Source organism: Scardinius erythrophthalmus, assembly GCF_964197995.2.
Source record: "Scardinius erythrophthalmus genome assembly, chromosome: 9".
NCBI classification, from domain to species: Eukaryota; Metazoa; Chordata; class Actinopteri; order Cypriniformes; family Leuciscidae; genus Scardinius; species Scardinius erythrophthalmus.
The window spans coordinates 40,766,740-40,790,588 of NC_138229.1; the positions used below are offsets into that span (position 1 = coordinate 40,766,740).

Consider the following 23,849-nt stretch of genomic DNA (forward strand, 5'->3'; position numbering starts at 1 on the left):
TTTCTGATTATTTTTTAAACAATGTTGAGTTAAAAAATGTAGAATGGAAGAATAACCTTAGTTTAATCTAGGTCTAATCCACTGATCTGTAAAAGACAACTGGATTGCTCAAGATGTCATATTCTCACACATTTTACTGAATTAATAGAAAATCCTCTGGTTTTAATGAGAAAACACAAACGATTGACTATTTTTGTATCTTAAGTCTCCCTGTAAATTCTAACAATGCAAATTAAGCATGTAAATGGTTATTTAAAGTCAGGAATTTCCCATGCTATGTTCATATTCATTGATTTAACAATAATTTTGTTAAAAAGTGCATTTTGAAGCAGTTAAATGATGGTTAAATAATAAATAATGCAAACTAGTAAAAGCCATAAAATTTGTTTTAACCTGTAACGTTTTAACGGCCATTGTTTCCCAGATATATGTTCATATTTAATCATTTCTGCATAATTGCATACATAAAGAAATATATTTGTGCCATCAGTGTGCTGTAGACACACGTATATATTTATTATCCTGCCTGAAAAAAACATAAACATTACACATAACATATAAAAGTAACAATTAATTAAGATACAAATATCATAAAACCTGATAAGCTGCAAATCAGTTGATTTTTAGATAAATTTTTTGGCTGTCAATCTGTAATGCCCTCCGTCAGTTGGGAATAGCAATATGGCCGCTGGAAAACTTCCGGTGGCTTCACTGCCCGCTGGCAGTTTATAATTCTACATGTGCGGCCACTCCATGTCGTAATTGCCGTAATTACGAGATTCTGGCTTGTAGAAAGTGTTCACGTCCTCATAGAACTCGTAATTCAACTCTGAATTTTCTGAGAGCTCCGGCTTGTCCCATGTGACCACTGCAGATTCATATTGGTGTTGATAGCGCTGCCATAGACGCACATAATTCCGAGTCCGAGATCATGAACAACTCCGAGAAGAACGTCACATGTTGTCATCTCGTATACAGTAATTCACCCTTCGCAGGGAGTTTGATTGACAGGCGATCTGACGAATCATAATCAGCCATCCGCCGAATCTGCCATTTTTGCCCGACAAAGCAGGAGAGTTAGTAGATTAACGCCGGTGGACTTGAACTTGAAAAATGGAGTGTACTCCCGTCTTTCCACAGTTGAAACAACATACCTTCTGATGTCCATTCATGTTTGTTTAATGCTATAAATTAACTAGAAGGAAGAGATGATCGGTTCACGAGCAGCTTTAACAGCGATCTGTCAGACACATTAAAGAGCAACAAAACCGTATTTGTGACCCTGGACCACAAAACCAGTCTTATGTGTAATTTTTTAAAAATTGAGATTTATACATCATCTGAACGCTGAATACATAATCTTTCTATTGATGTATGGTTTGTTAGGATAGGGCAATAATTGGCCGAGATACAACTATTTGAAATTCTGGAATCTGAGGGTACAGGAAAATTGAAACATTGAGAAAATCGCCTTTAAAGTTGTCTATTTCTATTGGCGATAGTGCTGCATCCATTCACAAAAATAAATGTTTTATGTATTTAAGGTGGGAAATTTACTAAATATCTTCATGGAACATGATCTTTACTTAATATCCTAATGATTTTTGGCATAAAAGAAAAATCTATAATTTTGACCCATACAATGTTTTGTCGGCTATTTCCACAAATATACCCGTGCAACATAAGACTGGTTTTGTGATCCAGGGTCATATTTATTGTTTAAATTTCTTTTAAAAAAATGGCCAAATTTGATAGTTGAAACTTTTTCACTGCGTAAAAAACATGATGTGGCGTGAGAGCGGCATGGCTTGTCAGACATAGCAACAGTAACTAAAGGGGGCGGGTCTTTGCGAACGGTCAATCACAACATGGCGTGGACACAGCATATGATCAATCCAGTTTATACTGTACATATAAATTAATAAAAAAAACATTCTTTGTTTATCTGGATACGCGTGTCTATCTGTCAAATGCCTATGTTGACCTTGAGGAGCTGTATCTCTGAGCGTTTATGGACAGCTGTTGCATTTCCAGCGTCCCTGAGGACTGAACCGTCAGGATGCAGAAACCTTCCGCAGAAACTCAATCCTCAGCCGGGCCGGAGCCAGAACCCCACCGACGCTGAGAGCTTTGAGAGGTAAACATGCCTCCCCCATCCCCCTCTGGGGAGCGTTATACCATTCTACCCCGGCAGAAAAACACACTCCCAGGGGACGCAGCGCTTGGGATGGGGGTTAGTTTGAGGAATGCTGGGTGGGTGCGGATATTCTTCCCTTCCCGTTCCTGTGGAAGACAGCAGGTCCTGTGGGAGACATTCCTATAGCTGTCTCTCTCTCTTTCTCTCTCTCTCTGCAGTTCTGCATTAGCACGATCAATAGTCCAATCACATCAGGGACACGGGTGGATCCATCGGCCCATTCCCACAACGCACTGCAGTGGTCATGGCTTAAGTGCACAGAGAGGTGTTAAAGCTGCTCTGGACCGGGCCGAGACGACGGCAGCCATTGATCCAGGTGACACGTGACATCTCTTACAGACTCTCCGTTTTATGTTGGAAAATCGTTTCACACACCCTTAGTTAGTGTTCCCTGCACCACTGTATATCAAATACAGCCAAACCAACATTTATTCAGACACCTTCAACATTTCTCACATTATCACAGTTTATTCGCTGTAGTTCAGAAAATGGTAATAAAACATGACAAGAACTCAGAGTTATCAGATCAGTTGATATTTCACTGGTTTTGTCCGTCCTTCTGTTAGACTGTCTCACAAATGAATTATGTTGAATATCTGTCAGCTGTTAAATTTAACTACACAATTAGATAATACCAGTTTAGCTCAAACAATTACCAAGCAATGCTTCATTTTGTTCAGTCTGTGTGTAAAAAGGTTAATTAGCAATTAAAGGAAAAACACTTAAGAAAACATGGTCAGGTCAAAGTGTCTGAATAATGTTTGGTAACAAACATCCGAATAAAGTAATTTTTTTTAAATAAATTTGACTGGTAGTCATTGTATGAAGAATTTGTGGGTATTATATGCCAGAGTTTACTTTATTTTGCTATCCTCACTTACATAAATTAACTATAATGTCCTGCACACACTAGTAAAAAAATATCAAAAATGATATCTGGTGTCTGAATACTTTTTGGTTTGACTGTATATACTACCTGAGATATGAGGAATGCAACAAATATTGTATTGTATTTTTTCTGGGTCTGTAATACCTGGAGAAAGCTGTTGGTTAGCATTTGGGTCCCACTTTATATTAAGTGGCTTTAAGTACTATGTACTTACATTGAAATTAATAATTTGATACAATGTACTTATTGTGTAACTACATGTTTTTACATTGTACTTACATTTTTAAAATTCCTGCATGTAATTGCAGCTGTAATTAATTTATGTAATTACATTTGTAATATCACAGTTGACCCTTCCCTTGCACCTTAAACCTACCCAATCCACCACACCTGTCCCTAACCTTACCCGTATCACACCTCAATAGCAGCAAAAGTGTTTTACAATACAACATGAACACAATAAGTACATTGTACTTATTTTTTGATGCAAGTACATAGTACTTAACGCCACTTAATATAAAGTGGGACCAGCATTTGTAATCATCTCACCTGGCTCCGGCCTTCCCAGAAATACACAACCTGCTTGCTTCCATCTGTTCTCATGGGCGATCAGGTTTGAGCCAATCACTTGAGCCACTAACGTCATGTGTCTGATAACCAACAGCCGCAGCTAAATGACATCATGACAGTGCCGATTGGCTGACAGTAGCACCAGAACGAGCACAGTCTCAAGACCTCCACTAGTCAACACAGGAGAAAGATGCTTTTTTGCCCATGAATGAATGGTGTAGTCACTGCATGTATTGTGCTAGCTGCGCTAACTAAACCAAGCAAACCAGCCAAACCTTGACCTCTTGATAAAACCTCTTGCTAGGAAAAGTATTTGTTGTTTAACACATAATAATTCATTCAATTACACTGTGAGACATATCAGTCCCATATATATAGGAAGTGTTAACTCAGATGGAGACTAAAGGGTTCCACACTTAATTCTTCCCCTTAATTCTTAATTATTTTGCCGTTAACATGTGTCTCTTCTTCTCCACCTGTATTTGTCTGACCCTGCTGACCCAATGAGCATTTCACTGTCCAATGGTCATGCCTTAACTGCAATTTCTAGTATTGCATTAGTATTGCATCCTTCTCATGGGCATTTAATAATTTTTGACATTTCAGTCTGAGTTAAATCTCTTTTTTGGCTTATTTTATCTGTAGAAGAAAATGTGCCTAATAATTCTGCACACCTGAATTTAAGGCGTTTTTCATTTCCAGCCTTCATGAACAAGTTTATATCACCTATAAATGATTAAATACAAAATGAGTAATAGTTATTAAGATTAATGTGGTTTGGAATTGGTAAAATGTGCCTGAATAACGTGCCTAATAATTCTGCACGCACTTGTATACTCCCGACACTGCAACAACATAAAGTGGGTTACACTTTAAGGTTTGCATGGCTTACAGTAAATCAGGCTGAAACTTAATGACTGTGTTCAAGCCTTTTCTGCTGAATTTAATCTGTGAAAATGTTATAAAAACAGTGAATGCAAGCCCCGGCTGTAATATCAGACCCATCAGAAGCAAAAACGTATTTAATCGTTCACACTGAGTTACGTCTAAACTGGTTTTCAGATACGCAACGTTCCCAAATGACTACTACATTCTTCTCTTTGGCCTCCACAGGGAACTCATTTAAACCACCATCTCAAGTATTGGACAATTAAGATGTATTTGTCAGAGACACAGGGATTTTTAATGAGGGGCCGCTCTGAAGTCGCTGATCAAATACAGCCAAATCAATTATGTAGAAGTACTGACTTATAGAAACCTAATCTCCAACCTAGAGAAAAAGCAGTAATAGTGAAGCAACATCGGCTGCATCTGAACATGGCAGACACGAGTCAGTCCTGAGTGTCATCCACAACATAGTGTTTAACTCAATCATGTGCACTTTCCTGTTTCTTTTTTGAACGGATCTACAACTAATGCCTACACATGGGCTCAATGCTCAAATGTCAAGGTATTTCTCAATGAATCAGCATTCAAATTATAAAACAGAAAGATATTTGTATGTTTAGCTACGCACAACACTATTAGCTAGCGAAGTCAATGTTTCAAAGACATTCTGACCATTTTAAAGCAAGCTAGAGGTGATCTGAGTGTGGTTCACAATGCAGTTCACTTCTGAAGGAGCTTGTGCAATTATTTTGTACTTTTGTGCAGCTGCATACATTTTTGTCTGTTATCCCTCTCTCTTATCATTATTATTAGCATTGTAAAGAGCCTAAAGTGATGGTGTGTGTCTAATTTAAAGATGTCCTGTGGTCCCTCTTTACCTGTGAGGTGGCACTGATGAGTCTTGTGTGGCGTGAGTGTGCTCAGGGGCTCAAACACCTGCTCTTCCTCCTCCTCTTCCTCCTCCTCGGGACAGATCTGGCTCCTCAGATCTCCTTCATCCTTCGACTCAATCTCAGCAACAGCGTCTGGATCTGAGAGGTCAAGCACACCAAAGATGGTCATCAGTGGTGACCCCTAGCTTAAGATCTGTTCTCACATTATTCCAGAAGATAGAGATAATAGAGATCTTTTTGCTCAAGCAGTAATTGTATTGATAATTTGCATTACTTTTTATTATCAAAAAAACAACAACATTGATTTCTTTTTCAGTAGGACCAGGGTGGGAAATTAACACTTGCCGCCAGGCAATTGAAGGTAATTTTATCTACCAGAAACACTGTGGCAGACAAATTGTCATGGATTGGCCTTTGAAAACAACAATGCATTCTTGTTAAATGGACGTAATGCATTGAGGAAGAGGTGTTCACAAAGCTGGTGTTTGATTGGCTGCCATTAGATTTAAGCTCTAAGAGCATGGTTGGAAATAAACTCTGCAGGACATGGTCCCCTATTGAATACACCATATAGATTACTTAAGACATAATGTACTATCAGCTGCAAAATAAACAAGAGTGATCAGGACCCTGATGCGAATATCCCTGTTCCTCGACATTATTCTGTGATTACTTATTGCACTCAAGGAACTTCAATGTACGTACCTATTTCAAGTACCTCAAAGCTTTGTCTATAATGGAGAAACCACTGACTGTTCTCAGATGAACTTATGGGCTCCATTTTGTCCTCAGATAACTGCTCATTTTAGAAAAATTGCCTGGCATGTGGGAATCTTAGGAACACAAATTTGCACAGTCTAGCGTCAGCCAGTAAATGGCTGCCAAACAGATTTGCCTGGTCACTCACAGCAGGTCGAACTTACTAGTTTTGATATGGAAGGAAAATGTATTTGAAAGTAACAAAAAAAGCTTGCTTGCATGTATTTAAATGCATTGTATTATCAGTGCTTGCATTTTTAGGGGCTGAAATTCAACATAGTTGTATATTTAAGCTGTGAATATTTCAATTCAAAACATTTCACACACACACTTTCATTATTAAAAATTCAATAATCATTATTCGCCTTCCAGACTTCACTTCCAAAAAATTCAGTCTATTTAAAAATACAACTTATAATTTAAAATTTTCAGTCCATTAATTCACTTGCACAAATTCAGGGGTTCGACAGAAAATTCAACATTGCACATCCTGGAAATGCAATTCATAATCTCCACCTGCTGTAAGTCATCCTCACCAACAGGAGGTGCAAGCGCGTGTTGATGAAGACTAGAGCAACGGGAGACGAGAGACAGTCATTCATTCACAAAAACTGATTTGCAGAAATTGAGTGAAAAGCGGTAAGTATATTCTATGATTACAATCGCCAGGATATATGCGGAAAAGCTGTGTTTACGTTTAATTCAACATTTGGTTGTTGGTTATTTTTCCCTTGTAGGCTATATGTATGCACTAGCACAAAGGAGATTATAAAGTTTTAACAGGAACATAAACAAAAACTAAATCACGTTTAATCATTTTGAACTGAATTATTAAACGATTAAACGTTTAATAACGATGTTTTATCATTCTGTTTAATATTTTCATTTGGCAGTCAATCAATAAGTAATTCAAATAGTACGGCCTCTGCAAATGTGACGTTGACACATCCAGCGTGAAATGCCCGCACTCAGTTGTCAAAGTCACTGCATTAGCTTTTGGATCTCAGGATTTTTTCCCGAGGATATGTGACCAACTGTTAAAGCTTTTTACATTCAAGGGAAAATTGCAGATAATATCCAGCGTGGTGTGTGTGTTTTGAAACCAGTGAAAATTGGAGGTTAGTGAAAAACCGCTACTACTGAGGAAATTGAAAAAAATAAAAACCCTGTATTTTTAAAATAATTAAACACCATGTGGTCAAAGTTAGTACTGTGGCTTTATGTAAGGTTCGCATGTATCATTTTTTTTTAACAATTTACCAAAATCAAGCTCAACATGAGTTAAGAGGTTTTTTACCAGTGAATGTTGGAGATTCGTGTTTTATCAGTCATTAACGGTAGCTATGTGGGTGCTCAGTTTTTCCTGTCTTTTAATACATTTGGCCAAAAGCATATAATCTTATAACTTATGAAAGATGAAGTGCAGGATGTATTGGCTATGACTAGACGGCAATCTCTTCTCGGCTAGAATCTCTTCTCTGCTCCTCAAACACATAAAACATTAGCCATTACAAACATTGTGTTTTTTGAGTAAAGACAACACTGTATTTATTCAAACAACCAGTTCTTTCTATATCCTTGCACTGCAAAGAAGCAAAGACGGTACAAAATGTTTATTCTGACAGTTTGAGGATCCGCTGGAATCACGAGGTTTAGTCACAAGCTCTTATTATAAAGTTATATTTAAGTGAAGTATAGGCAAAAATCATTTAGAAAAAGTTTTCATAATGGTAAAAGTAAAATACTGATTCAGCTCAGAAAGAAGCAATGGTTTTGTTTTGTTTTTTAAGCCCTGATCTTTATTAGATTCAATGTTTTTTTTTTCTACTATTGGTTCCCAGATGTGACGCATTCTCCACCAGACCTGATAAAATCAGAGTCTATTCTCCAAATATGTGGCATGATCTAATGGATCATTGTGTCAAAGCACAACTAAGAACAAAGAAGTAACATGTGGTGTGATTTCATAGACTTCTTGAGAGATGGTGTTTAATTTTGCATTTATTTCCTCATATGACAGCTGTTACTTACTCTAAACCAACATCCAGAAAGAGGAAAGACAAGTATTTCTGCAGACATCTCATCAGGTTTTCTTTGCAAACTGGTTAATTTATATGCATATATAGTTAAAAAATAAAATAATAATTAGTGTGAGATTTGATGGTTACAATTAGTAAATAAAGACCGGTATTTGGATTTGTTACTTACATAAAGCAATCATTTGGATTCTGCAAAAAAAAAATTGGATTACAGCACAATAAAATGGATTACTTTTATTGTCATTTTATGCTGCGTTTGAGGTGTATTTTATGCTTGTTTTTTTTAGTTACAGCTTTCAGAAAACTAACAAAATACATGATAAATAATGATTACAGAAATTCAATTAATTTTAAGATTTTAAAGGGTTTTCAAATTATGTAATGCTTTGAAACTATAGAATGGCAAGCCAGACCTACATCAAGATGTTGGGTCTGGCAACTCACCATTGGCAGTGCTCAATCCGAGGCAGCCCGGTCTCACCCCAAAACGTCACATACTGACACGTCTTGACCAAACGGCAATATACGACGAAAAGGGTACCCCTAAAACGTCCATATGAGACGAAGACATAAGCGCACCAGCAGCGCCTCTTAGCGGTACCCTAACGCATACCTAAACCTACCCATAACCCGAATAGTCACATACGGACGTTTTAGGGGTACCCTTTTCGTCGTATATTGCCGTTTGGTCAAGACGCGTCAGTATGTGACGTTTGGGGGTGAGACTGTGTTATCCGAGGGGCGGGATAAACGGCTGTCTTTCAGATTCCCTCTGCACGCAATAGGACAGCGCTTCAACCAACCAGAGCGTTTTCCCAACAGCGGAGCTAGTTGATAGATTCAACTTTTGCCATATCTGGGCGGCAAAACTACGAACACATCTTCCTTTTTTTAAGAATGACTTCAGTGCCGTTCTTTGCTCTTTTCTCAAAGAAAAACCTAACTCCAAGTCCTCCAGAGTCGCGGACAAAGCCGATTCGAAAGATGTTCACCAGCAGCCGCCGTCATTCTTTGTTTTCAAGTGGCAGGGAACCATCGCAACTCTGTCGTCATGTTAAGCCCGCCCCGCCTACTCTACACACGACGTGATTGGCCTGACCCAATTTAGGTTTTTGCAGCTCGAAAGTCAATGGAGAGTTGCTAGACTGCCCTGGCTGCAAAATACATTTTGCTGCCGCTAGGGTGCGTCTAGATTTCTAGGCTACTTTGAAACCAGAAGTCAACCGATTAGTCCCATCAGTGATTTGTAAACATTTCTGCATCTGTAAAGTTTTCACATGTAAACGATTGACATTTTAGATTGTGTCATACATCAATATTGTACGTTTTAGTGTGCAAGTATATGCAAGTAAATGTGCATGTGGTAGAACCATATTTTATGTAAAATACATATATAATCACGTTGCATCATCAGACTAAGGAAGTTTACACTACATAACAGTTCATTTCGAGGAGAAGCGATCCGTGAATGAACTCACTGAGAGATGAGCTGCACCTATAGCTGTTATTTTGAGATTGAACATTAACAATCGTTGTGCGAGTGAATTCTCCGGAGATGCTGCCATGGATGTGCACTGCAGTGAGACAGATCAATAACCCAGCGCTTGAGGATTTGACCGCTCTCCTGGAATACACACGAGCCGCCACACAAAGCACTGTAGAAAGAGAGCATTACTGAACAGCTCAGGAAAACATCATAAAGTATTTAAACAATCTCCTTGGTTCTCCTTGTATAGCATGCCATAAAGTCTCACTCTGAAACCTTCATTGTTTCTAAAGCACAGCACTGTCTCACCTGACACTGTCCTGACCATAGGAGAAACCGTTGACTGTCACTGGTAATGCCATTTATTCACCGGTCATACAGTCTGATAAACAAGGGGCCCATCTTTCCAAGAAAATATAAAATGCAAATATATATTCCTAAGAAATAGCCTATTTGTGAACAGACAGATCTTGAAAAGTGCATGCAGCTTTATCAATACAGCAAAGGCCATGAATTGAAGTGATTTCTCTTTTCCCTCCTTTCTCTAATTCATCCAGCAGCACAAGATCATTCTGTATATCAATCTTCTTTCTCTCTAACACACACACACACACACACACACACTCAGTCTAATGCACTCCTCGACTCATATTCTCATCCAAAGAATAGCAAGGGCCAGAGCAGTAAAAAAATACAGTTTTATAAGAGTAAGATAGAGAGACAGCGAGAGAAATGGTTGTAATGAGACGGCTGAAGACACTGATCCCAGCAGCTCAACATACAGCAGCGTTACTTTAGAGACAGTTCACACATATACTGTTGCTTATTGCACATTATCACCAGACTCCATGTACGCTTTACATTTTTCCTCAGTCAGCTCAATGGCAGCTGGTGCAGCACCGGAGGACTTGTTCTTCCAATGCTAGGATTACTAGAGGAAATTACTTTTCACACTATTTTTTTTTTATATATAAGTTTCCACAGATGACATGAACAACGTCCATTGCTCGACTGCCACGTATAAATTAAAGCATGCGACCTGATGGAGCAGAATCAGGTCATGGATTACGATATTGCACAGCAACTGAACATTAATGAACACTTTTTGTGAGAAGAATGGCATACTTTACTTTTCTATCCATAATTTATCTGTTTTGTTCATTTATGAAGACACACAATACTGTGTAGAGCCAGTTAATGATGCTGCCGTCTCCCTCCGTGATTTGTTTCTGTTGGTTTCTTCACTTTGATAACATTTCCTTCGCTTTGGTAGTAAATGTGAGGGAAAACATGGCATTACAGAAAGTTTCACACATCAGGACAGCAATAATAACATAACTGTTTTTAAAGTCAGCATGAAACGAAAGTTGTGATAGTCTTTTGTGATGTATATCTGAGTAAATTGTAGGGCGGGGCTTGATTTTGACATGAGGAATTGATTGGATGGTTGTGGTTTGCTATTGGCTGATCTCATGTGATTGACAGGTTGTCCTGCCCTCATCATCAGAGAAGAGAAGAGATGCTGCAAGAGGGAGGGGAAGTTATTCTGATTCATGATTACCAGGAACATGAATTTAACAAAATATTTGTGCGTGGATAAATCTTTTAGAATAAACACTGCAATATTTCATAAAGAATGGAATTGTCCAGTTTGATTTCATGGTGACTTTAAAGTACGTGCGCACTATCCATGTTAAACTGTACTGACATACATACTGTGTATACAAATCTCCAGCGAGGACGACACATTAAAAAGCATGTCATGTAGGGAAACTTTGATTCAATTTTTTTCTGAAACTGCATAGCGTTTCATAAACCAAAAATATTATTAATCTACAATTCTAATAGCTTTAAGCCCAAAGTTAGTTAGTTAGTTAGTTATTTCTGTAAATTTCTCCTTTATTGCCTTACCTTTATAATTTTAACAAAATTACAGGGATCATAATGGCAACACAATGCATTAAGAGCTAGGGGGTGTAAACTTTTGCAACATTTGTTGATTTGTGTAAATTCAGTTATTTTTTTGTCTTGTGGACAACACAGTATGTAAACATCTGTGAAACAGCTTATTCAGGACAGTACTAAACAAAATAGCATGACATTTTTATGATCCCTCTTATTTCGTTAAAATTATTAGCATGCATTTTCTGCAAGGGGCATGTGAACGTAAGGTCAGAACGGTTTTCTAAAATCTCTCAGATGAGAGTGAATGTTTGAAAGAAACAACTCTAAAACATGAAATATCAGTTTGGAATATCAGACACCTTCATCGTCCGTTGTACTGTATTTATGTCTGCACACCAGCACTACATGGCTCGCTAACGGTTGACAGGCTCCAGGTACCATCATCCATATGAGCTTTAAAATAAACACACATGAGAGCTGACCTTTACATGAGACAAATGAAGCAGCAGATCCTCTGGACTCAGTCATGACCTGAATACTGCTCAGCGCCGCTGAACGCCACCATCATGACAGGAGGCATTCATCTACTCAAGCACCACACCTCACATCCATATGCCAGCACAAAGATCTCTGCTGCACCACCATGTGCAAATCAGATTCACAAATACATTATCCATCTGGGTTGGCTTTCATAGCACACATATACAAAGAATAATTGAATAAAAAAAATAAGAGCAGGGACACATTAAGCCATGATGTGTCCTCATAATGGATATTTGAAAAGTGATGATCTCTGGGAGACGTTTCTAAAAGTGCTGGATTCTTATATCTAAACTTTATGTGCTAGATCAATTCATTGCATTAAAATTCAGTAAAATGCTGATACATTTAACTAGCCTGGTAATACCAAACTCTGCTACTTCGCTTTGCTTCGTAGACAGAGTCTGGCATGGTATAATTGAAAAGTGTTTTCTTTCTCGCGGGGGGGAACTTGTCTGAAGTTTAAAATTATTGGTTACCCGTAAGCCAATCACATAACGTTTAGTTATGGCGTGTGCTATGCGCATGCTCAGCCGCATTTAACTTTCACTGTAAACACATGTATGATGCGAAAACAAAACCATCGAGCGAAATACCGGAGTGAACATGGCTGTGAACGACTTGCAGATTATGTGAAGTAAATCTACGCATCCACGGTACAATCAGCGTCTACGTCACGGCTCTCAGCCCGCCCTCTGTTCGTTGATTGGCCGGCTGTTTTCAGGCCGGAGGAAAATGGGGAAAATGGTCGCTATCTCAGACTACAGAGTACAGAAGCGAACTGAAATTGAGCGGAAGTACGTAGTCAGGCTAACATTTAACAACTGTTGCTGCTAGCTTCATTCTCGCATTTTCAACTGAAAAGGGAAAAAAACACGCGGATACACGCTTCAAAAAACTCTTGAAGTGTAAATGTCAATTAAGTTGTTAAAAATATTTAAACAGAACTAATAAGAAAGGGGAAAAAAACACTCACTGTGTCACTATTATGTTCAGTTTGTTTTCATTAGTCACGTTTTCCTTTGTTCAATTTTCCCGCCACTCCTTCGTTACCATGCTCACCATTATTAGTTCATTTGTACCAGCTGTGTTCTATTAATCATCTCGTTTGAGTTTGTAACTTAAAGTTGTGCACTTGCCTTCATTCCCTGTCCGATCACTGCTATGTTAAGTTGTGTTTGCTATCGCCTGTTTGCCTACCTAGGTTATTATTAAGATGAAACTTTGAGTGTACTGAACTTGATCTGTCTGTCTTCATCCTCCTGCCTGAAACACAACATGACACACTGTTCTTGTAGCTTTAATCTATCTAATTTAGATCTAAAGTGAATGTACTTTGAACATTACAGTGCTTTTTTGTCTATTGCTTCCAATTAGTTTTTTGTTTTCTTCATTTTCTGATTTACTGGTCTTTTTTTGAAGCAAAGTGTATTTAATTGAAAAATGTTAAAAGGCTCTTTATAACTATTAATTTAATTATTAATTATTTATAGTTAAAGTTAAATGGAGTGTGTTTAACAGCAAATACATTTTTGCTGTGGTATTGGAATAGATATTATGAAATTTCACTGTAATTGGTACAGACTACTGGAATTTGGTAGATATGACAATATGGAACACATTCACTCTCATCTTGCATTCTGTTTAAGATAAATAATATGCAAACTGGGATAAAGAGAGATCTTTGAGGAATAAATTAGTTTACTCCACACTCAAGAAGCTACACTTGAACATTCACTAATAGGCTTAAGAGATATAACCACTTATACACTATACACTCATACATATTTCAAATCTTTGTTCTCGCCATCTCCAAAAAAGCCAAGCCGATGTTGATTCTTGTTTTATTACGGGCTCTGTCACATTTCCCTTTTTTCCAGCAGACTCTCCTCTGTTTGGAGTTTGTTGAAGCCTGAAAAGGGGAAAACCCTAATGCGACATTGGAACATTTATTGTTTGCTGCCATAAAAAGATGCCATAATTGTAGACCAGACTCTGCAGGACTAAACTATGCAGGACAGCGGCCCAGCAGGACCTAGTTTGGACACCCATGACCTAGAATTGGACAGCTTTGTGAGAGAAATGTTATAAAAATGTCACGTTTCTAGACCTTAAACAATCATACAGCAACAATGGAGTGTGTGTTATCTGCACTATTAGCATTTAAAACAGCACAATTATTTTAACCAGCAATTAGTTTACTGACTATTTTGCCTTAAATGGAACCATGTAGTTCATATTGCTTTAAAGTGTTACGGAAGTTCTCCGACAGTTAAACACGCCACTTACTTTTATATCAGCTGATTTAGATGTTTTAAACTTCTCTTTTATTCTACTTTTCTACTTTATATCAAACCTCCATCTGTATGTAAATCCCTCACCACATATATTTTACAAATACAGAGTTTTCAATGCTTAAAGAACAGAATAAAGCATTACCGTTTAAAATAGCAGTCTGCCTATGGCTCTGGTGCTCTTCTGTCACAGAGAACGAGAATTTGACTATTAGCTGATGTCCTTTAAAGCCCATAACAGAAAGCAGAAAAAATCCATATTTGTTGACCATTAATATTGATGAGGACGCAACCCCCTCTGGTGCTTCCCCAATGTCTATGATGGTTACAGTATGTTTGTTTGATATGATTTCTAAAAACAACTCCTTGTACAAATGGCAACTTTCCAGCGAATATGTAACCTACACTAAAAGACCAAAAACAACGTCTTTAAATGCCAATAAAGTGCTTTTTACAGGTACCAAAGTCTTCCATCCACACAGTTTGTGCTGCAAAATGTGACTGCCACTTCATTACAGCCTCATTCTCTACCCATTAAACAGAAAATGTTCCTTCTGTATGCCAGGTGTACAGAACTAAATGGATTTTATGAGCAGGAGGAGAACAAAGACTCCCACCTGCTTCATGAGAAATGAAGCTTTCTGCAAGGAGACTTCAGCTCTACCCCTGCGGTCTCCATTATACCTCCACTATCTGCACTTTCATTCCCTGGCACAGAGGAACGGGACGCCTGACGGGACCTCCCCGCTGCTCGCTGGCACTGACTGACAGTGCAGAACAAAAAGTCCTCCATTACACACAATAGAAGCAAAAGGAAGGCTTTCTGGTCAAGCACAAAGATGCATCAGCCAAATGATCCAAAACCAAGATCATCTAAATGCAAAAATATAATTTCATTGAGTCGCCAGTGGAGTTATACTGAAGAGTCTGGCAGTGTATTTCAGACCGACAGACAGGAGAGCTGATGGAATTATATTCATGCTCTTTAGCTCAGTCTTATTTCAAACTACCTTTGCATCCCTGATCTTTAAGTATTAAAGGCAGGGTAGGTGATTTGTTCCAGTAATTGTTTTGTTATGCTGGTTCAAAGTCTCTTCACACCCTGAGAGCAATCACTAAGTTAAGTGGTCTAAAGGTGATGATACACAGGGCAACTTTTTGAGCAATGTTGCTGGGCAATGTTGCCATCAACGGGCAACCAGATGAGACACAGGGCCCATGACCAATCTAAATTATCCAGATAGAAATGTATTGCCCATTTTCAATGGGAAAGTGGCCAAGCAACAATCGCTTGGCAAGATTGCCCAGCAACATTGCTCAAAAAGTTGCCCTGTGTATCATCACCTTAAAAGTATTTATATGTGTGTGTATATATATATATATATATATATATATATATATATATATATATATATATATATATATATATATATATATATATATATATATATATATATATATATTTGTCTGTGGAAGGCGTAGGACCATAAAATGTTCATCCAGTCATTGCATACAAAAGCAACGATACGATGCCTACCTGCCTGTCGATATGTGTTTCCATACCTCCACGCAGATATCACACATCATGAGCGTGTTTCATGCTGTGAATTAGACAGACGTTAGTCACAGAGTACCGCAAACGAAACAGCAGCCGCCTCTTACAGTTCCTCCTCACCCAAAACAACCAGCTTACGCTGCTTTCACGACATAACTACTGTAATCAGGAAGAGATGGAAACCCGTGGCGTTATACTGAGAGCGGTTTGTGACTCAGATTTATACATTTCTATGTCCACGTTTCGAGGTCACTGCTCTTTAAGTTGTTTGTTCATTATTATTGTAATGTTATGTGCTTTCAGACTTGAGGTAGTTTAACGCCGTCTCTCGTCGTGTGACTCTTTGCAGACTCTACTGTACACGATCATGTGTTTTGGAGACGCTCTTGAAGGGGGAGGATTCTGGAATCCACTGCTGCTTCAATGTATAATGTAATGAGTGATTATAATCAAGTTATTAATCAATATGTTTCCTTCTAAATATCGAATGACTTCTCTGGAGATTTTACTTTGTTATAGAAGTTACCAGTGTGATTACTGAAATGTTATTTTCATGTATTCTCTAATGTCTGTATTTAATGTATGAATGCAGTAACAGTGCTTGCTTATTTAGGCTTCCAGAAATGAAATAGGGACTTGTTTTGTGTTTGAGAAAGGTCTTCACGTGTTAAAACATATAAGGGTCATTGAAGTCTATAGTTTAAGGGACCATTTCTTTGTTAAAGCCTTCCTTTCCCGTCAGACTGAAGTGTAGCTCTCCTTGAGAGAAAGAATGCATTATCATGATGTTTTGACAGGACTCTCCTGTTTATAGTTAGAGCCTGGCCAAATCCAACCTTGGAAAAGCTGTGTGTCGGTGTGTGTGTGTTAGTCTTCTTGGTTACAGGTTAAGGAACAACTGCATTATTGGAGATTGACTGAGTTGTTGTTCGGGACATGCTGGCGCCCAGCAACCCAAATCCACGACCTGGAAGGTCACGACGTGACTTACTTCAGGGTCCGAATGTCAGCCGTATAATCGTCTGTGTTGTACGTCACACATAGGCTCACTATTGGCCGACGCTGGTCATGTGTGATGCGTGTGACGTACAACACAGACGCGCTACACTACGCGAACTCACTCGAGGCACTGAGAGAAGGAAATGAATAGTGGCATAAAGTCATATTTTTGTTTACTTTTTGCGCACAAAAAGTATTCTCATCGCTTGATAAACTTAAGATTAAGCCACTGATGTCACATGGACTACTTTGATGATGTCTGTATTGCCTTTCTGGACGTGAACAGTATGCCGTCCATTGACTTTCAATGGAGGAACAGAAAGCTCTCGAACAAAATCTAAAATATCTTAAACTGTGTTCCGAAGATGAACGGAGATCTTACGGGCTTGGAACGACATGAGGGTGAGTCATTAATGACATAATTTTCATTTTTGGGTGAACTAACCCTTTAACAGATATTACCAGCTTAGATGGAAAGGATCTCAAGCTGACAAGCTTGAATTACTGTAACTTTACCAATTAATAGACACGGTCAGGGATTGAAATTAACTTTTTCACTCACCGGACAATTTGGCTACTATATTTTTAAGTTACCGGCCCTTTACTGGCTAGTAGAACTTCTACTTTATTCTTTAATAGCTCTGTCTCATTCTCTTTTCTCCAGCAGACTTTCCTCTGTTCGGCGTTTGTTTTAAACGAGTGATTCTCCGGAGGTTGGAGATTTAGCGGCTCCATGTCAACCTTTCTCACTCATTCTACAACTAACCTCTGCCATACATAGTGAACCTCTGTCAGTTACATAGTGTGCCCTTAATTTCACCTAAATGTGAACACCGTTTTATCCATGTAAGAAAGTGACGAATTACTCCTTTCTGCCTAGACTGTGACAAAACCTTCTAGACCTGACCCATGTAAATAGGGTTGGGCGATAAAACGATAACGATAATTATCGCGATATAATTTTTCTCGATAAAACGATATCAAGAGTTCGATAAAAGTTTGATAATGTTTATGCGCCAAAAGAGGAACAAAACTCATTTGAACCGCGCGCCACACGGACCGTTTCAGCTCAAAGTCCAAAAAGCGGCGCTGCGCGAGCTCACGAGAGCCGATCATAGACAGTATATAAACGGAGCCGATGCCTTTACACAAATGTCTCAGTGATTTAAACCAGTTTAAAGGCAGATGAAACAGCGCTGACAAACAGCAGAAACATTGTGCGCAACGATACAGTCAGAAGGCTTTTTCGTCTACAAATTCCCATCATTTACCATGGATTTACTGTAATGTTTGCCTATATTAACTGCACCATGAAATGTGGGATATACATATTGAATTGTATTATATTATTAATGTAGACGATGTATTAAAGGACTGATGGAATATAATTACAGTATTTAATAATGTATTTAGGCTACTGTTTTTCATACAAATACCATAGAAACCATAAAGTTACATTTTGCCATGATAGTGAGGTTATCATGATCTAAATGCATGATACTGGATGACCAATGGTTAAGTTTAATAAAACTCAAACAGTCAGAATATTACATTTTACCAAATAAAAATTAGCACATGCAGAAACTAAGAAATTAATTGTCCAATAAAGATATTTATTTTGTTAAGGAAAATGACAAATGTTTGAATGTTCTCCCTCAGATTTGTGAAATGTTCACCAGTTTGGCAAGTGTTTAGACTTGAAACTTGAAAGAAATAAAGATTTGACTTTTATTGTGATAATTATCGATATCGACTGATATAAAAAAAAATTTGTGATATTTTCTTTTGGCCATATCGCCCAGCCCTACATGTAAACCCAGCAGCACAAACTGTATTATAAAATGCAGTTTATCATTACTTCTAGACGTGTAATGAGGCTTTTATGTTCTCACACTGACTCTTCACGACTAACACCTGAAGGCTTTTTTAAGCTACATAATTCCCAAGTAAGCCTTGGGATATTGAACAAAAATGCAGTGTAAAACCATAAGTAATTGTTCATTTGTACTAGAATGCATTTTTTAAATAATGATCTCTACTTATAGACATATTGGCTACGGTCAGTTTTTGGGATTTACAACATTTACTACCAGGTGTGAGTCTCGAAATGTCCTGTTCAAACAGCAAAATTACAGTAGCGTCTCGAATACTGTCTGTATGAATGTGCAACATGAGTCAAGCATGTGTTCTCTTACTAGTAACCATAGCGACAGTGACCAAAGTGAGAGGAGTCGTATCACTTTTGACACGACAAGAGTCAAATCGAGCTGCGACTTCATCCGAAACCTCATGAAACCTCCTGAAAATGTACGTGTGTTTGGTTATAGAATGCGGTTCACTCCTGTAAATATCTGAACTGTGTGTGAACGTCACTGTATTAAGGACTCACATACAAGACCACAGTATTTTGCTGCTGTGTAAACGTGGTCATTGTTTGTATTGCACTTTTAGACGTACTTCAGGTAGCCTTTATAGTGGAAAAGATATTGTGCAATAATTATTCTATAGTAGTTTGGCATTCTTACGTTCTACCACAAATGCATTAGGGAAAGTATTTTAAGAATTCTTTACATTTTTCAGAGATTGACTTGTGAACAAAACTTTTTTTCAAATATCAATAAGCAGTGAAGCAGTCGTTGTTAAAATGTTTTATCTAAGAAATAATAATAAATGATTACACCAAATTTCTTATGTTTTCTTGACAAGAATTTTCTTTAAATAGTTATTTTGTTATGATTTTAGGACAGATATTTTTGATTTGTGATGTATTCAAGTCATTGTGTGTGTGAATTGCATTTTTACTGTATTTCTGAATATATTAGGAGATACTGACCCAAAAAACACTTACCCAACTGCTTCTATAAAAACGTTTTACTTTATACTTACAACGTACTTCTATAAGACTGTGGGAAATAAAATGCGCATTTGCAAGAAATTAAAAGAGTCTTCTTGACAAAGTACTGTTCTTAAACAGGGTTTCTGCAGGTTTCAGTAAGTCAAATTTAAGACCTTTTTAAGACATTTTAAGACCATAAAGATTGAAATTTAAGACCTACACGACACATTATCCAAGTTAGATAGATAGTTACCTCGGTATCATTAGAGTATCTATCTATCTTTCTTTCTATCTATCTAGGATTATCTGATGTGTGTGTGTGAGAGAGAGGGAGAGGTAGATATTTTTTTAATAGAAAATTGTATTTTTGCATATTATACTGTAAAAACACAATTATTGTTGATTTTAGTTGATCATAGTTGATGAGATGTTTAAAGTGACCAAAATTATCACGTTATCACAGAATCCTGTTCAAAAAGTACTAATACTACAGAATGAAGTCAATTCAACAAGTTTTATGTCGAAAAACAGTAAATAACAAATTGATTAGCATCAATATGCACTTTTTGTTTACGTAAACATTAAAATACCATTAAAAATGATGGCCAGATTTTAAAAGTCTACAAACATGTACAAGTTCAAATAAAGTTTTGACAAAAAAGGTTTTATACAAAGATAAACCTCATATTTCAGCCTTTAAATAATTTTTTATAAAAAGAATGAGTCAAAAAAGATAAATTACTGACATTTACACATTAGCTTATATTTATTAGTAGTGTTTGGGTGCACCCCCATCCTTCATGTTGACTGAGCTTTCAATGTTGTTATGGAAAGGGGTGATTGGTTGGTTCCTGTCACATGACCTGCGGTGCGTTTGCGGCATTCTGAAAAGTTTAGATATTTTTCATCTCGTTGCGTCTTCAATTGCGTCGCTTCAATTATGAGCGTGCTTGCCGCGCGCCTACATTTGAACAAACTTGAGCGCGCAAAAGACGCGATATGTGAACGGCCTCTGGCGAGCTAGCTCATATCAAGCCACGCGACTGGAGCACGCGAGCGACGTGTTGGAGACCCCCTGATCTAGAGCTCCGCTTTGTAGGCTACAACTCCATACTTTTTTGCTACTTTGTAATAACTTTCTGCGCCAGCGTTTCTGGAAATGAACGAGGGTAAACTAAATGAAATTTAAGACCTAGGATGAAAATCTGGCCATTTTTAAGACTTTTTAAGGCCTTAAATTTAAAGTTCAGAATTTTAGATTTTTTAAGACTTTTTAAGACCCCGCGGAAACCCTTTTAAAATATATATGATCCATAAATGTGTGTGATTTATTTTCACTGAAGGAAGAAAAAATACATCAATATCTTAATCTCATAGTATACATTTTTCAGATTTATAAATGTGTGAGGAGGGGCACAAAAGCACAACACAGCTATAAAGCGAGACCATCATCGTTTAAAGTTACGAAGTAAAATGTGATCATATTTTCCATTTTATTTTACACTGCAAATGACCATTGAAGTTAAGCAGAAAGTCATTACTCTTAAGACACAACAAGGACAGTGATACCACTGTTTAATGACTTGTTATGCTTCCTAATGATAATGATAATCATCATATTTTTATGTGACATCAAAAGTTAATGAGCACTTCATCACGGACCACTAACAGTAAAACTACATCTATGAACATTCGCTATGTTTGTCAACTGGAATGCCTTCAATACCATTGGCTGTTGTATTTTCCAATGGCAAATGGCAAAGAAATGTACACACAATTCAAAATTGAAGTATGTAAGTTAGACATTGCAAATAAATAAAATGCCTCGATTCTGGTTGGCTGGAAGGGGTACGTTGAGTTCTAGTCAGTTTAATCACTGTTCTATATTAATGTGCTGCTTTTATTGAAGCGCACACACACACACACACACACACACACACACACACTCGCACACAGAGATGGGAAATTGTGCAGTGCATACACAAAAACATATTATTATTAATTATCTTAGCTACTGAATTCCTAGATTATATTTCTCAGCAACGAGGTGTAACGGCTGTTTTTGAAGAAATTAAACTCACAGCTTCAATGTTAGTAGAGAGAGATGTTACGGTGAAATGTCATATATGGTGTGTATCCTGTTGTGGCGTTGGTCCCGGTTCGCGGGCAGTTCATGATGGAGTATGGAAAATAAAGACGCACATTGACTCAGCTCTTGGTTGTTTATTGCATATCACACAAACAAGAGACGCTGCACAGACGCAGGTAATTCACACATGCACCTCGCTCTCTCTCTCGATAAATGATTTAAATAAACTTTATAACTCAAATAAAAGTAATCTTAGCGCACTATACTTGTCTCTGTGCCAGATTTAAAGGGTACAGATTGTTAGATCTCATGAGTCAAAGCTGACAAAAATAACTGTCAATATAAAAGTCACATTTTGCACTGCAAACATCAATGTCAGCTTTAACTTGTCAGTGTTGGCCAGTAATCATGGTATAAACAGGATAATCCATGGCTAGCTGTGCATTACACGACTTTAATGCACTTTGCGTCAGGTGGTTCTTTCTAAAACCGTGTAATACACACTTAGCCGCGGATTATCCCTTGTGTACACAATGCATGCACAACATAATTTATTAGTAAGACATGGCCATGTACAACAGCCGAACACTTAAGATGTTCAGAGATTTCTGAAAAGATTACAAATGATGTCCATTTATCAGCCAGAAAGCTACAGATCAGTAATCGAATACAGTCAAAATATTTGCATGATTTGTGAAAAATAGTAGAGCTGGTATTTTATATAAAATGCTCCTGAACAAGCATCCAACTAATGTACAGAAATAAAGGCACTCTCGTTTATGGCCATCAGGAGCCCTGTCTCACAGACACAGAGAATACTGCAAAACACAGCGGAAGACAGTGTGTGTGTGTGTGTGTGTGTGTGTGTGTGTGTGTGTGTGTGTGTGTGTGTGTGTGTGTGTGTGTGTGTGTGTGTGTGTGTGTGTGTGTGCATGTGAGTAAGCGAGTTGAGTGTGAGTGTGTGTGCGTGTGAGGGTGTGTGCGTGTGTGAGCAAGCGTGTGTGAGCGTGTGTGTGTGTGAGCGTACGTGAGCATGCGTGAGTGTGTGTGTGTGTGTGTGTGTGTGTGTGGGCATGTGTTGTGTGTGTGTGTGTGTGTGTGTGTGTGTGTGTGTGTGTGTGTGTGTGTGTGTGTGTAATGCAGATGGGCAGCTCTGAGTAAATGTCAGCATGAGAGGAGAAAGTGTTTGCATACGAGCGGATGATGTATGTCTTTGGCCTGTGGACATTTATTCCCTTAAGTAATAACGCTGTCACCCTTGTCCAGCACATTATATATTAAAATGGCCTTTTGCAAAAAAAAAAAAAACAAAAAAAAAAATGTATGTATGAATTCTCTCCCCCCAAGATCAAACACACAACTCGTATTGTATTTAATCCACCTTCAGTCTCCATGACAGAAGATTTCACACTCAGTGCCCACTGACCTCCATCACCTCTACATATTCTCCTCCATCACACACACACACACACTTCACTCATCCAGTGCCAGAGCGTTTACAGTGTGAACAGTGTAAGTAAGAAGTCGGAATAAGTGTTTCTTACAGCTCAAACAGCAGAGCATGGCACTAGCAACACCAACACACTGCGTGAAATTACCAAGGAATGAATGTATTGATAAAATGTAGATATTGAAAATGCAAAGTTGTTTTGGATAAAAATGCTAAATGTCAAATGTGTGTGTGTATAGTTGCAAAAAGGAAAATCAAAAAATCAACTAAATTCAAGTACCTGATATTCATAAGAATTCATCACTTTATATTATGTGTCTTGAACTACTAGTATGTACTAACATTTAAATTAATCATTTGATACAATGCACTTATTATGTACATACATGTTTTTACATTGTACTATTAAAAAAACAGCATGCAATTACAGCTGTATTGTACCAATAAACAAGGCCCCACT

The 23,849-nt window shown here is 37.7% G+C and overlaps 1 protein-coding gene across 2 annotated transcripts in view; it reads right to left on the reverse strand.

The window, feature by feature from the left end:
- The window catches only part of LOC308696636 (zinc finger protein 521), a 97,274-nt gene that overhangs the window by 70,913 nt on the left and 2,512 nt on the right, over nt 1–23,849 (reverse strand). For both annotated transcript variants that reach the window (XM_081375515.1, XM_081375516.1), the window contains exon 2: nt 5,423–5,575. In XM_081375515.1, the coding sequence (XP_081231641.1) occupies nt 5,423–5,575 (153 nt within the window). The remainder of the gene's footprint in view (nt 1–5,422; nt 5,576–23,849) is intronic.